General features: G+C 40.4%; 1 protein-coding gene across 2 annotated transcripts in view; it reads right to left on the bottom strand.

The window, feature by feature from the left end:
- Positions 1-15,657, bottom strand: part of slc12a2 (solute carrier family 12 member 2) — a 91,307-nt gene that overhangs the window by 64,569 nt on the left and 11,081 nt on the right. For both annotated transcript variants that reach the window (XR_004567639.1, XM_034202019.1), the window contains exons 2-3: positions 4,414-4,533; positions 1,011-1,086 (exon numbers count right to left, since the gene is read on the bottom strand). Coding sequence is in view for 1 of the 2 variants with exons in the window: in XM_034202019.1 (XP_034057910.1) it covers positions 1,011-1,086; positions 4,414-4,533 (196 nt within the window). In the remaining variant the exon portion in view is untranslated. The remainder of the gene's footprint in view (positions 1-1,010; positions 1,087-4,413; positions 4,534-15,657) is intronic.

Raw genomic sequence — 15,657 nt, forward strand, 5'->3', positions numbered from 1 at the left:
ACTGTGTGAAGTGAGGAGAGAAGTGACACAGTGTTGCTGTGGTGAAGGCTGTGTGCCACACAGAGGGCTGATTCTGCACACTGACGCTTTATTACTCAGTTATGTGCAGCCTGTCATTTTGATGCTTCTCTGTAGCCTGAGGTCTCTCACACAGTATTTCATTTTCTATCTGTGTTTTTCATTTTGGTTTTATTTGTATGTATGTTTATGTGTGCACCACAACACCAAGTCAAATTCCTCACATGTGTTAACCTACCTGGTAATAAACCTGATTCTTACATTCTGTTCTTGTCCTTTACTGCTCGTCATGGGCACATTACAGTGTTGCTCCTACCTCAGGCTGCGACCGGCTTAGTTTCAAAATGATTTAAACAGTATTTTCGTTTATGACTGGGAGGTTTTGCCAGTGTATCTGTTGCATGATAACTGCTAACATGGCAAAAACAATGTCCCCAAATTATCATTATGATTTGACGATAACATGTACCCACAGTAAAAGATGATTCTATGTTGACTGAAGCTAATAACCTCTCAAATATGACTAACTCATAGTGTACTGTTATCTACATAATAACTTTATGTATTGATGGAAAAAAAGTATTAATGAAAGTTAAACAGTTATAAAACATGATCTAATGAAACATGTGGCGCATGGTGGTTAGTAGCCTTGATATGTTACCTGTCGACCTGTATACAGTATGTATTCATTTGTATAGTATTTCATCTTACATTACTATTTTAAATGTATATATGTCCTATTCCTTCTTCTTATTTGCACCATTATGACTATTACACAACTGTATGTATTTGTTCTTCCTAGCTGTGCGGAAAAGCAAATGTATTCAACGCTTCTGAAGAGGAACAAGGAGTTACACCATCTGCTTTTTTCTCACGTTCAACCACAGGAAGCCTTTGCACACGCGATATGTCCAAAACACAATGTCTGTACATGAATCCAAACAGGTGACAACATTTCATTTAAACTGTCAGCTCTTCAGAGGGGAGCTTACCGATTCCAGCCTGACCCACGATCCATGACATGCGGATGAAGAGCATCACACCCCAAATGTTCAACATGCAGCGCACCTGCAGAGAGGAGGGACGGTTACTGGGGGTCATAGAAGGGGGGGGGGGGGGCAGCTTTAGTTCAACCAAACAACGCTTCACATTTTCTGGTGATAGAGAGGCGAAGTCTCTCCCCTTCCTCCATGGGACCTTATTTCTGAAAAAGTATGCATTGAAGTCGACGGAGAGAGAAAGATTATCTTTCGATCCCGTTTGAATTGAGCCACGAATTACACATATGATGTTTGTCAATTTAAAAGATCATTTTGCAAGTCAAAAAAAATCTAAATGTGTCGTAAAACTGTGAAGTAACACTTTTTTTGTGTGAAACCGCTCAATGAACTACATCTCCCGTCTCGCTCCACACACCCAGACGGCCGTCACGTTGAAACATTTCACTTCTTTCTTTCAGAATGAGGCGGAAAGTATTAAAAGAGGTGGAAATCACTCCAAGTCTGGGCACGTTGAGAGCTGTGCACACACACAAGGGGAGTTAGTCGGTTCGTGAGAGCCAGCATGCGGGACCGGGACTCTGGGATTTGTAGTCTTTCTAGTTGCGTATTTTTCATAGTCTTATATTTCAACAGTTTTACGACAAACTGTGACTTTTTTTACATGGAAATGATCTTTTAAATTGACAAACATCATATGTGTAATTCGTGGCACAATTCAAACGGGAAGGAAAGATAATCTTTCTCTCTCCATTGACTTCAATGCATACTTTTTCTGAAATAAGGTCCATGGACCGGAAGTAGATGGGCGGGACTCCGCCTCTCTATTGGAACTGCAACAGGGATTTTTTTTAATACAGGTTTCGAACATGAATATGATTTGGTTAACTTTTAGACAGAGCATGATTGAAGCATACTGTAGTGTCTGTCGAAAGATTTGAGGTGGTGTTGAAAAACAAATGAAAGCAGCATGTGGCTTTTCTGAATGCTGCTATTTTCAACTCAAAAAGCAGCATAAATATTCAGAAAAGCACCATCCACTTCACAAAACCACCGTGATAATGCTAGTGGACTGAAAGCATATTTGAATCAAGATTAAATGTACTTTAAAAACAACACAATGTGAGAAATGAAAACATGAAAAAGTCGAACTCATATCAGATTTAAGTTGAGAAAGTGGCAATAAAATACAAATGTTAATACTTTTTTATTGGCTGCTGCACCCCCGCTGTCTCACGGAGAGATACCGCTGGTCTTTCCTTCCTGCAGCGGTCCGACTATACAACCAGCACAGCCCCTAGTTGACCCCCCCCCCCCACAACACAGACTAGATCACCCCTTGCTGCTAAATACCAACAAACTATGTGTAATATGTGCAATATATAAATGCCGTTAATAACTAATATATACCTGGCTGCTAAATCCTTAGAACTGTTACACGGTGTGTATTTTGTAAATTGTGTAACTTGCTGCTGTTAAATACCAACCACCTATGTGCAATATGTGCTAGATGTGCAATATATATAGATGCCGTTAATAACTGTGTAATATATACCTGGCTGCTAAATCCTAAGAACTGTTCGAGGATGTGTATTTTTTTTAAATGATGTAACTTTTTATTATATCATAACTTAGTACTTTTTTTTTTAATGCATGTCACACATTTAACGTAATGCATTAAGCCGTCTGCGGCGCTGTAACTACGCAAATGTCCCCTCCGTGGGACTAATAAAGGTATTGTCATATTAAATAATAAAAATTGAAATACATTGCCTTTTATCTCGTGCAGTTCAGACTTGTATCTTGTCAAGTTGTAATTTGAATCTTTACTAAACTAAGGGACTGTGTTCATGCCATTGGTTATTGATGCCTGTTCTGCTCAATTATTGTTACTGTTGAATTGTTTTTCATGTTTAAAGTGATTGCAATAAGTAGATTATCATCTTTGTCTGGTTGCTTTGTTATTTAAACTGTAAGACTTTCCTGTGGGGGCAGGGGCCACTCACGTCACATTTTAAAGACGATTATTTTCAGAACATATTCGACACTACAAACAAAAGCCATTAGAAAACCAAGAAGTATATGGACGAGTGCAAGGTTTGTATAAGAGAGGAAGTAAGGACGTTTCATGTCAAAATAAAAGCAGGATGATAGTATCCAGACTGTGTCATCCTCTGTACTTTGTGTATACTTTTATATATTTCAATAAAGACATGAAGCACATCCATCTGTTTGAAGAGGTTCCATCCTCAGAGGTTCAGCCAAACACCGACTGAGCCGGGAGAAACTCACACTCTGGCTCCACAATCCTGAACACCCTGTCATCTACTCTCAACAGCTCCAATTATATACAGAGGCACACTTCTCACCTGTGATCCACTTCACCGAGTCAACACACGACCGATTTTTGGAAGAATTTGGGAGACATTTGTGGACGCGTTGGTAGAATAGACCTACAGGGAAACTATTTCTCCTTCACTGGGCAGATGTAAAGTAACATTTACGTTCATTTTCTTAGTGGTAATATTATGTTATGCTACTTCACACTGGCTTGGTTATTTAGTATATGAGGAATCCTTTTGTTGTGTTTTTTTATGAAGCTATTTGTAACCTTGTAGTACTTTAGCAAGTGTATAAGCAAATGAATACAGGACATCTATATCAATACCGAAATTAGTCATTAAACCTGGTTGTGAGTTAGCAATGTAGCACTTCCGGTTTCATCGATTCAAGGTCATCATTTTCTTTAAATCTGTTTTTGGTTTGCCTGAAATAAGATCTGTGTTTAACACAAGGTGAAGACATTTTCATGTTTTGGTCTACATCATAAATTATCCCAGTGTATACAGCACATGTCAATGTGAGAAGCTTTTATGAAGTGGCTGGTAACAAGTGGCTAAATGAAACCACTAAACGTTGTCACACTAAAAATGTTGATTAGCGCTGGTGGTATAAAGTCATGCAACCTTGCTGTAGTTCCTTTATAGCCTAACTTTAGCTTGTTGTCTCTAGCGATTGCATTTACGCTTTAAAAATCATAAACTGGTGTTAATATGTGGAAATGATCCTGCGGTACAAAACGTGTAATTATCATAAATGTGTTTTTGCTAATATATATTTTTCTACAATATTCCAAAATCTAATGGAAAGAGCCCATTGCTTTTTATCAAAGGAGATCTTGCAATGCTAACTTAAAAGGTTGGCCAACCAAAGTATAACTAGTGCTTTTGGCTCCTAACAATAGTAATCGTAAAAGTAGAATTATTGTGACACATGCTCCCTCACTTTACATCGTACGTGACCGAGCTTCTGGGTGACTTCTTTTGAAAACACACAAAAAGGGAGGAGATGAAGTAATGAATACAGAAGAAGCCATTGGGTTCTGAAGGACACTCACCAGCACTCCCTTGACCCAGCCGAACTTAACCACTCCTTTGGACTCGGCTGCTTCTTTAGCCGCAGCCTCTTCGGCCGGGCTGAGCTCATCTCCGTTAGCAAAGCCATCCTCAAACGGCTCCTGAAAAGCACATCAAATAAAGATTGTGTTTGTATGCGAAGAAACATTGTTGATTAGCTCGCTGAACAGACCATTTTAAACAGTACATTTAAATGTGGGGACATTTGTGGATTTTGGGTGTACAGTATCTGTGGTAGGATAAGTCAACAATTTCCATAGTGTAGTCTGATTCGCTGAGACAAATGTCAATCAAGTCGTCCTAAACAGACCGATCATTTCACAATCATGAAGAAAACAAAAAACACATCATTTTTAAAGTATAAATTGTAGAAACAAATGTTGTCTGGATCAATACTTCATTCATTATGACTGCACTTCAGATTACAGCTGGTTTAGTTTATTATTATGCTCACTACATGCCGAGTCAAACATTAACGCCACACATTTCAGTATTTTCAAGGTTTTAATCCGACCTTGTAACATAATGAAGACCGTTTCCCTCAAAGTCACATTGGACAAGGTATTGGAACTGATGTTACTGTATTTCCTTGTAATAGCTCAACTACTTTTAATTAAAACCATAATATCACTACCTGATATGACATTGAGAGGACAAAACAATCATGTAATGTCAACATGATAAAACCCGCTGGGTTAGTTCGCATGTCTGTCCTTATGTTACTACAACAGGAAGTCTCCCTCCAGTGCACAGACAATACCGTGACGTTGGTGGCCTCCCTGCCAGGAATCTTCGGGTATACGACATACTGTTCTTGCTCCGTTAATAGCCCTTATAGTGATGAACACAGGACGTCTGCAACTGATCCTCTACAGCAGGGGTGTCAAACTCAATTTCATCTCGGGCCACATCAGCATCATGGTTGCACTCAAAGGGCCAGTTTTATAAGACTTTATAAAAATACATACAGCGGGGCAAAAAAGTATTTAGTCAGCCACCAATTGTGCAAGTTCTCCCACTTAAAAAGATGAGGCCTGTAATTCTCATCCTAGGTATACCTCAACTATGAGAGACAGAATGAGAAGGAAAAAAAAAAAAAAAATCCAGAAAATCACATTGTCTGATTTTTAAAGAATTTATTTGCAAATGATGGTGGAAAATAAGTATTTGGTCAATAACAAAAGTTCATCTCAATACTTTGTTATATACCCTTTGTTGGCAATGACAGAGGTCAAACGTTTTCTGTAAGTCTTCACAATGTTTTCACACACTGTTGCTGGTATTCTGGCCCATTCCTCCATGCAGATCTCCTCTAGAGCAGTGAACACGGACTTTCAACTCCCTCCAAAGATTTTCTATGTGGTTGAGATCTGGAGACTGGCTAGGCCACTCCAGGACCTTGAAATGATTCTTACGAAGCCACTCCTTCGTTGCCCGGGCGGTGTGTTTGGGATCATTGTCATGCTGAAAGAGCCCCAAAGCATGATGTTTCCACCCCCATGTTTCACAGTAGGTGTTCTTTGGATGCAACTCAGCATTCTTTCTCCTCCAAACACGTCTAGTTGAGTTTTTACCAAAAAGTTCTATTTTGGTTTCATCTGACCATATGACATTCTCCCACTCCTCTTCTGGATCATCTAAATGCTCTCAAGTAAACTTCAGACGGGCCTGGACATGTACTGGCTTAAGCAGGGGGACACGTCTGGCACTGCAGGATCTGAGTCCCTGGCGGCGTAGTGTGTTACTGATGGTAGCCTTTGTTACTTTGGTCCCAGCTCTCTGCAGGTCATTGACTAGGTCCCCCCGTGTGGTTCTGGGATCTTTGCTCACCGTTCTTGTGATCATTTTGACCCCACGGGGTGAGATATTGCGTGGAGCCCCAGATCGAGGGAGATTATCAGTGGTCTTGTATGTCTTCCATTTTCTAATAATTGTTCCCACAGTTGATTTCTTCACACCAAGCTGCTTACCTATTGCAGATTCAGTCTTCCCAGCCTGGTGCAGGTCTACCATTTTGTTTCTGGTGTCCTTTGACAGCTCTTTGGTCTTGGCCATAGTGGAGTTTGGAGTGTGACTGTTTGAGGTTGTGGACAGGTGTCTTTTATACTGATAACGAGTTCAAACCGGTGCCATTAATACAGTTAACGAGTGGAGGACAGAGGAGGCTCTTAAAGAAGAAGTTACAGGTCTGTGAGAGCCAGAAATCGTGTTTGTTTGTAGGTGACCAAATACTTATTTTACCGAGGAGTTTACCAATTAATTCATTAAAAATCCTACAATGTGATTTCCTGGATTCTTTCCCCCCATTCTGTCTCTCATAGTTGAAGTGTACCTAGGATGAAAATTACAGGCCTCTCGTCTTTTTAAGCGGGAGAACTTGCACAATTGGTGGCTGACTAAATACTTTTTTGCCCCCCACTGTATATACATATTTAATATATATAAAATAATGTATTATATTACATTATTGCCTCTGCATTGGATTATTATCGGATAGGGTAATAACTTCATAAGTCTCTTCAGGGAGAATGTCACAACATTTTGAAAAAGAAAGTGACATTTTGAAAAAAAAGTCAGATTCTGAGAAAAAGTCATATTTTGAACAAAAAAAGTTTGAGATGCATTGTGGGACATGTAGTTTATGGGCAACATGCTTCTGTAAATCGGCATGTAACCGTATAATAAACATATTATATTCTTTGCAAGCTCTTGTGGGCCACATCAAATGAAGTCACGGGGCGGATTTGGCCCCCGGGCCTTGAGTTTGACACCCCTGCTCTACGCTGACTCAGAGGCATTCAAAGCATTTCCTCCTCCACTGGCCACAAATATTGTACATTAAAGGGTGTGGGGGAAAAATAAGCTTCCCAGCATGACTTCATAACAGCTGAACAGAAGTGAGTCATAACCATCATTTTGAAGGCATAATGTTATATTGAAGTGAATTCGCCCGAGGGGCTTCAATGTGCACCACAATAGAAGTGAGGGCTGTAAAGAAGAACATTCCACAGGCTCGCTGCTTGGAAAGAAACAAATGTGTAATCTCGTTTTTTCTCTCCGAGGACCACAATTGTGTTTAGCAAATGTCAAGGCAATTATTTCATGACATATTTTTGGACAGATACGAGACAATGTGGGTCCCGTGCAACCATGCAGTCATCAAATGTGTTAAAAGTTAAGATGAAAGGCTAACCTTGAAGATGGGTTTGGTTCGAGTAAAGGCGCTATAATATTAGAGATGGAATTAACTGCATCTAAACTAACGTGGCTGCGTGCCAGGTCTGTTGTGAGATGCAGAGAGGAAACATAAAACGAAAGTGTGGACAACACCTTTCAGCACAGAGACGCTGTTACAATTATAAATAGCCAGGTGTCATCAATTATCCAAGAGTGCCAGGCCTTCAGGGCTGAGCAGTGGGTGGAGGAGGGGGGGGGGGGGGGTAACGATCACTCAGCATCTTTTCACCTGAGCCATCTGTCAGCTACACAGAGAGCCAAAATCCCTGTCTATGTTAGCTTCTGTGTAATATCATTTCTTTCCATCCTCTCAAGGTCAAACACGATATTGGGACATATTGCTCGCCTAAGGGTGGGGAACAGTTAAACCTGCTTGCGTAATAAAAGAAATATATATAAAAGACATAGCAATTCTTTGATTCTTAACAAATATTTTTACTAAAATCAAGCATAAAGAAATCTGTAAGTATTTGGCATAAAACGTGAGAAAATAGCCAAAAATGGAGTCTTAAAATGATGAATCAGAAAACATTGGTGTGGAATGGAGGAAATGGGACTAGAAGCTAAAGTGATTTGGGGAAAAGATGTGAGTATCTCCATCGATCGAGCCGTGTGGCTGAAACGTTCTCTCCCTCTTCTTCTCATAATCCCCGTCACTCTCCTTTAACTCCTCCGGTGACATTCTTTTATTTGAAGATTGTTTTTTGCCCGGCGCTTGGCCGGTTACCGCTGGTATTAAAAGCATTTTGGCGAATGGTTAGGTGGCGCTAAAGTCTGTAGTGAAGTTACAGCTTCGCCGCTTCAAGCTCCGAAGCAAACAGCGGTTTGCTTTTCACCCAACAACGACAACCGCCTCACGAAATGTTGTCGCGTTAATAAACGAAACAATTTAACTAAATTGCTAGTCAAAATACCACAGGACCTTTTTTTTTTTTTTAAAGCAATACTTTTTAGTGGCCCGAGCGGGCAAGTGGAAAGTACGTTATGCTGGCCCGGGGTGTCTAAATAGTGCTTCCGGGCCAGAGGGCCATTTATAATGTCGAGCGCTGGATATGGTAAACACATTCACTCCTGTTTGTCTAAAGATCTATAACTCATCACTTTTCCTGTTGTTTTATGTTTTTACCGTGCCATGTTTTCAGTTGTTGAGTTGTGTGCAGGTGTTGGCATCTGACTTAAAGTTTTGGTTTCGTGACAATGCTAGCTCTGTCATTATCATGAGAATAAAGAATTGTAAGAAACTGGAATTGAAGAAGCTAAATCGTAATCAGTCAATGCCGAGTTACCGGAACACTGAAACTCTACCTGAAACAAACACAAAGCTAGTCACTTTGATGAGGCAAAGTATGACCGTGAAGTACGAAAGAATGCCAACTATAAATAAAATATGGTTCCTTGGAAAAGCCGAGGAAGTTAAAATTCAGAAGTTTTTTCAGCACTTGTTACGAGAGAACTTCAGAAGTCATTCTAAACAGGGGATACACTGGGAATTCAATGGAGCGTGTGTATCTGTTGTGCTAATTGGGTACTTGTGCTAATTCAGGGAATATATTGTACATGTGGTACGTCCTGCATTGTGCCCATCCCTGGAGTAATGGGAGACGGCAAGACAATAGGAGGATGTACGATGTCGCCCAGCCCCGAGGTTCACTCCTGACTAACTCAACACAAAAGCTTTATTCTGTTGGCATCGCACACAGACAACCGTAAGGGAAACATTAAACTCTTGGCAACAGCTGTGCTGGGATCAGTCCAAACTAAAGCAAGTCCACACGACACACGGGATGAAGCCGAACAGCCAATATGCCATAAGAGCCTTATAAATGGGGTATGTGCAGCCCGAGGAGTACTTTGGAGTAATACTATAAAAACCAAATTATGCAACTTAACAAAATGTTATATTTGAACTCCCAACTGCTGTAAACGGTTAAAAGTTGCAACTAACGCAATCTCGTTAACAATGTTTGTTCAGTGTGATCAGAATGTCAGTTTTGATGTTGAATGTTAGAAATTCTTATACAGCTAAAACATACATAAATAATTGGCATTTTCTCAATAAATAAAGCTAAAATAAACTGGAAATTAAGTGAAAAAGGATCAATGTCTCTCTCTTAATTGACTGTGCATCAAATCAAAGAGACGCAGGTCAATGCAGCTAGAATTAATTAATAAATGGGTTTTCCATGAACTTAATGATGGATTCTTAAAATGTGGAATGTAGCAACCCAAGTTGTTTTTAGTAAATCAGACACTGATGGTGCACCACTGTGTAAAACCCCCCTTCTACCAAATACATGCTTGCACTGGTGTTGGGGTACCAGAACAAAGAGGGTACATTATTGTCCAACCCATTAGTTCTTTGCTAGAAATCCAGCATTAGTCTAAAGACTTTAGAGTGACCCTCTTAAAATGAAGTAACAGAATCATCCAGCAATGTTCCAATAGATTCAATCATACTGATGGAATGACATTTTAAAAAAAATCTTCCGGTATTCAACAAACACCGATGAAAACACACAAGATAAAAACAGGAAATGCTGCTCCAAGGTTGGTACTGAAAGCATACCACAACCTACCAATGATTTTAGGATTAGCCAAGAAAACTAGAATGTTCTTATAACCCGATATGAAATATGGCAAATTGAATGATTCAAGTGGGAACCAGCTGTCCAAACACTGGGACTTAAAGAACGAGGTAAAAAGGTTGTAAATCAGATTTTTCTACCTGCCTGTTTTTGAAACTCGTAAAGTCAGTACCAAAGAAGTACCGAGTTTCTTCAGGCTTTGTTTTACGTGTGTTTTTAATGAAATATATTGAAATGGCTGTTGGTTTTTTGAGCAGTTTGGAAAGCTAACTGAGCTGCAATATTCTGTTATCTACCATAAGGATGGCTTTACAATTCGAAGATAATAACATCTGCTTCTGCCACAGATTATTGGAGCAGCTGTTCAAAGGGACACATCCTTAGCTCTGAGTGAAGTCAGGTGATGCTGCTGATGTGGTTATGCAACACCGAATCAAGCCCTGTGCCCTCGTGGGGCATTAGGGACACCAGGGAGCAGAAGGTTTAAAAGAAGGGTTTCAAAAACTCCTGCCTGCCTCAGGTCCTTTTGAAAGAATACCACATTGATGATCCCTGTTTTCTGAAATGTAGCTTTACAGTAAGGAATGTGGAAAGACTGGCTTCTCGGCAGCAGGCTCCTGATCAGTAAACATTCTCGTCAAAAGCAATGAAGGCGTTTGACAAAAGTTGGTCATCGGGATAATGTGCTACAGGGACACAGTGGGTGGAGCCGGGACGTTGTGTTCATTATAACAAAGCAGAATAAAGATATCCGTAACTGAAGTTTTTCTGGTGCATCTTTGTTTCCAAGTCTTTAACAGAATGGTGTGTTTTATGTCGTTTGCTGCCATTTTCTAATAGCCAAGTGTTTCTTATTAAAAACACTTCAGACTGTTGTAGCTACTATTTTGTAATCTCTGCTAATGAAACCCTCTAAAATCAGTGGTTCTCAACTGGTGGGTCGCGACACAAAAGTGGGTCGCGGACCCGTTTCGAGTGGGATGTGTGAGTGAAGAAAAAAAAAAAAGAAAAAAAAAATTAGAATTTTTTTTTTGGGGGAAAGTCAAACTTTTATTTTGAAGGCCCGATTTTCTAACGCTGTGCATGCAGTCGGCGTTGGACTGGAAGTACCGGAGACTAGAAACGGTTTTGAAAACTTCTGTCACATAGTGTTTTTTCGAGTCTTCTGGCCAATCAGAATCAAGATAGTTGCCGGAAGTCCCCACGGAAAATAACTTTACGGTAGAACTCTTCTTTATACATCCATGGGTACAACTTCAGATAAAAATGAACACGTAATGAAATATGACCCCCGGTCTGATGATTGACAGGTCACAGAACAATGGGAGCTATCTACCCTTACCCACAACCACAAGCAAGTCACACAGACTCTCTCCTCTTTACTCTTCTCGCAGCAAGATGTCAGAACAAAGTGAAAACAAACAATGGAATAAAATATTATTAATATGTCGGGTAGTAATAGATTTATTTATTTTCTTCTCAGTGTACCAGAATGCATAGTTTATGTTAGTATTTCTAGAAATCTCCTGGGGGAGAATCCCCCCAGACCCCCCTGCTGGGGTTGGGTTTTCAGCATGTGTGCCTTTTTATACAGTTCAGCTTTGATTCCATCATCTCATTAAACCTTTTTTAAAAGCATACTTTAGTTCTGTGAAGGGATATAAGGGATATATGCACTGTACTTCACTTGAATAAATGTTGTTTGCTGAAAAGCGTATATATTACAGCACGATTTTTTGTTGAATAGATTTGAGTGCTTAAAAATGTTGGGACGCGATGTATTGACCAAGTAAAAAGTGGGTCCCGAGGCCTGACCAGTTGAGAACCACTGCTCTAAATCACTTAGAGTTTTACAAATCAATGCTACATAATAAGAAAAAGAATCATCTCGTATCTCTGATCTATATCTAACGACGTATTTATTGTTCCATAAGCAAGTGAGAAGGCGGCAAAGCAGAGGAATCCAATAAAAGGGAAACAGCTTTTGATGACACGGAAGCAAAAACCTGAAAAACATCGTCTCTGCTGCAGTGACATATTTAAAAAGGTGGAAAAAGTCCTGACGTTGGAAGAAATCTGCTTTGGATTAACTTAGCTTTTTGTTGAGAGGCTGCCTAAACCTTCTTAAGGACAATTACTACAGCAACCAAAACATCTTGGCAAACAGGTGGAAGCCACAAAATCACCAGGGAACACTGAAACACTTTCAGGAGCAGAAAGCCGGAGGAAAAGGAAGGAAAGCCACACCAGAGACTTGCACACCGGAGGACAATGTGTTCTTTAGTTAATTTGCTGTATGGGAGGAACAGGTTGAAGCCAGCAGCTTTAAAGACTCACATTCTTCTGCCTTGCAGGTATCAAACAGACATTGTGACTTCCACTCAGTGACTGTGTGTGAGCAGCACAGAGGACAGTGCACAGGATGAGTTAGTGAACATTATCTCCATGGCTGAATACACACAAAGGCTGGGTTTGCACCCCAATGACAAAGCATGGGGAGATTAGCACGGCAGAGCAAACTGTACAATGACTCGCACGGGCATCGTTACTAAACCTAATGATGCAATCAGATTTAACTAATTTAACCCAAGACAGAGACGCTCGCAAAGTAAAGTATGGCTTAAGAAAAATGATCAAGACTATAATTCCTGTGTGATTATAGACACAGAAATATCCAGGAAGTACTGAGTATTTCTTGGAATCTAATGAATAATGATAAAGTTCAAGCACTGACGTAATATAGCTAATCAAAAAAAAATAAGGCTCCTGTTGTGTTGGTGAGGCTGGAAGTGCACTCAACATCATGGAAACACACGCATCACTGGCACTTAGTTTCACTGAAGCCAGGATTATGTTGGCTCGTGTAACAGTGGAGCACTTCTGAATGAAAAGCCAAACGCTGAAGGTTGCTTACCTAACAGCGACATTTGAAGCGAGGGAGATTCATTATTTTGCCCTTGGTAAATGACAAAACTGTTCCTTTCTGATGATGGTTATTGTGTTATTTTTATACTCCTCAAAATACTTTTTTTCAAGGTTTCTGATGACATCGACATGGCTGGATCATTTTCAGGAAGTCCCGTAGACTTGAGACACAGCAACACAACATATAGTGTGTAGAGCTTAAAACGTCTATTATTCGACAGTCATATCTCTGGTTACAGATTCTCCAACATCAGCCTTTCTCCATGGAGTATTTCTGGGATTTGGACTGTCAAAATGTAACAAGAGTTGCATTCGCTGCGAGCATGGTCTGTTAGACTTTCAGTTGGGTTAATAATATCTCAGTAGCACTGTCTATTGGTACACTGTGTCCGATACACTTTACGTATTAGTTTACAGTGCAGTGGTCAGCATCTTTTCAACCGGGCTCTGATGGATTCTCAGATACCTTTAGGCCCCCCTCCCTCCCTCCCTCCCTGACTCTATCAATGACTGAGAGGACCGATCAGATGTCCACGCTCTGAGACATCTCTCCATTGTTTGGAAAAACCTCCCACCACTCAGTTCATTATTCTTTTACTGCGCTGAAACTCTCCCAGCGTTGGATTCCCTGCTGCCCACTGAGGCCTGTTGATGGAACCAAAATGAGCCGGCCTGACACTGCAGAGATTTTTGTTTTGGAATTGTGTCGAATTACTATTAGACTTTGGCATGAGTGTGTAAGAGGTGACGAGTGAGGCACCGGCACACAGTGAGGAGCTTTGTTGCTCAGCAAGGTTAGGGAACGGACTCAGATGGAGAGGCAGTGATGTGAATATACTGAGGTGTTGTGGTTTGTAAGTGTTAGAAATTGGAAGCAGGGATGGGCCTATTATTGCTTTCAAAATTCAAAGACGCTTTATTGGCATGACCATATCAAAGCACAGAACTGCTGAATGTATTATTGCAATATGTATTTAATATTTTAAGCAGCTGGTGGCTAATGAAATGAAACTGTTACTGAAGCCATGAGTGCCGTGTTCTCCGAAAATGACGGTAATAGGAATTGTTGGCTTCGATGGCACAATCAAAACGTTTCCCCGCGGTAAATTACAACAGGGATACTAGCATGTCTCTATGGCTTCCACTGTGAGAAGATGTTTTTAATACAGAGTTTAACGAAATGGAGAAATTGTCAAGATCAATCTAGGTAAAAGGCGTGTAAAAGGAACAAAACGTTTAATAACTTATCTTTATCAACAACGGAGGAATTGCTAGTAAAGTTGAATTAACACTTAGCCAGCTTCCTGTTTCACCAATAAAAGCGCTCTAGTGTTTCCCTTGTGGACAGAGTCCCTGGAGGACGCCTAACACGTGAGAGACGCAGCAGTACAGAGGCTCACGTGCTGCTCACAATGTAGCCCCGGCATCCGTTACATTCCAGAGCCACATTTTCTCCCATGTCCTGTTAACTTCCAACTGTCCGTCACATGTGCTTTGTAGAAGCCTTTGTTTATAGAAGCGGGCCACCAAGAACGACTTAATTAACCAATTGAATGGAAGTGGAGCGTATTGTGGGCACATCCTGCCATACGGCTCGCATGTGTACACACAAGCCAATGTGGCAGCTTGTAAATATATATGTATAAAAGGACGTCTGCAAGTTTTCCATGATGCTGGTTATACGCTCACAGGAAGGTGATTTTAGCTCCCTCCTGGAAAAAAGGGCGATTCTATAAGCAAAGGGTGAGGCGACTGCCGTTACATCCATCTGACCTCCAAACATCTTTGACTTTATCGTCCTCTGAACAAAGAGCACATGCAGACACAGCTCTCATTGTCTCAGTGTCCTCAGGTCAAGGTGAATCATTAAGAGTTGGGAACCGTGACTTTCTTTGCAGCCCGTAACTGAGGGGAACAAGAGAAAGCACTAATTTCCTGTTTAAAGGGGAAACGAACTCCAACAAAGGAAAGAATGCTCCTATAAATGTACACAGCCTTTTACTGTAGGTGGGATATATTGAGAGCTTGGTTTCATTTCAAATGGTTTGGTACCAAAAAATACCTTACGATGACGAATACACATTTTTTTGCCCAAAGCTTTTTCTATTGAAGAAAATAAACTAAGGTTCTCAAATGTTATGTGTTCTCTCAATACAAGCATGAATACAATAATAATCCAGTTACAAAATTGACAAGATTTAAATCAAATACTTACTAACAAAATTGATTAATGGAAGTCTGAAAAATTGAGCCAGCAATTCAGTTTGATTCCTAGCAAGCATTTTGAGACAATTGATGAATACATATTTTCCTCTTTTCTACATTTGTTGCAGTAGGTTGTGCTAACCGCCATCAATTCTATAGTCCTTGGTCATTTTAAGCAGTATCATAGTCAGGGCTGCACATAACTGGTGCGCAGGTGCACCTCCGCCAAAAAAAGAGCGCCGGGTCATTTGAAAAAACGCACATTTGCATACC

This window comes from Gymnodraco acuticeps, unplaced genomic scaffold (assembly GCF_902827175.1).
Source record: "Gymnodraco acuticeps unplaced genomic scaffold, fGymAcu1.1, whole genome shotgun sequence".
NCBI classification, from domain to species: Eukaryota; Metazoa; Chordata; class Actinopteri; order Perciformes; family Bathydraconidae; genus Gymnodraco; species Gymnodraco acuticeps.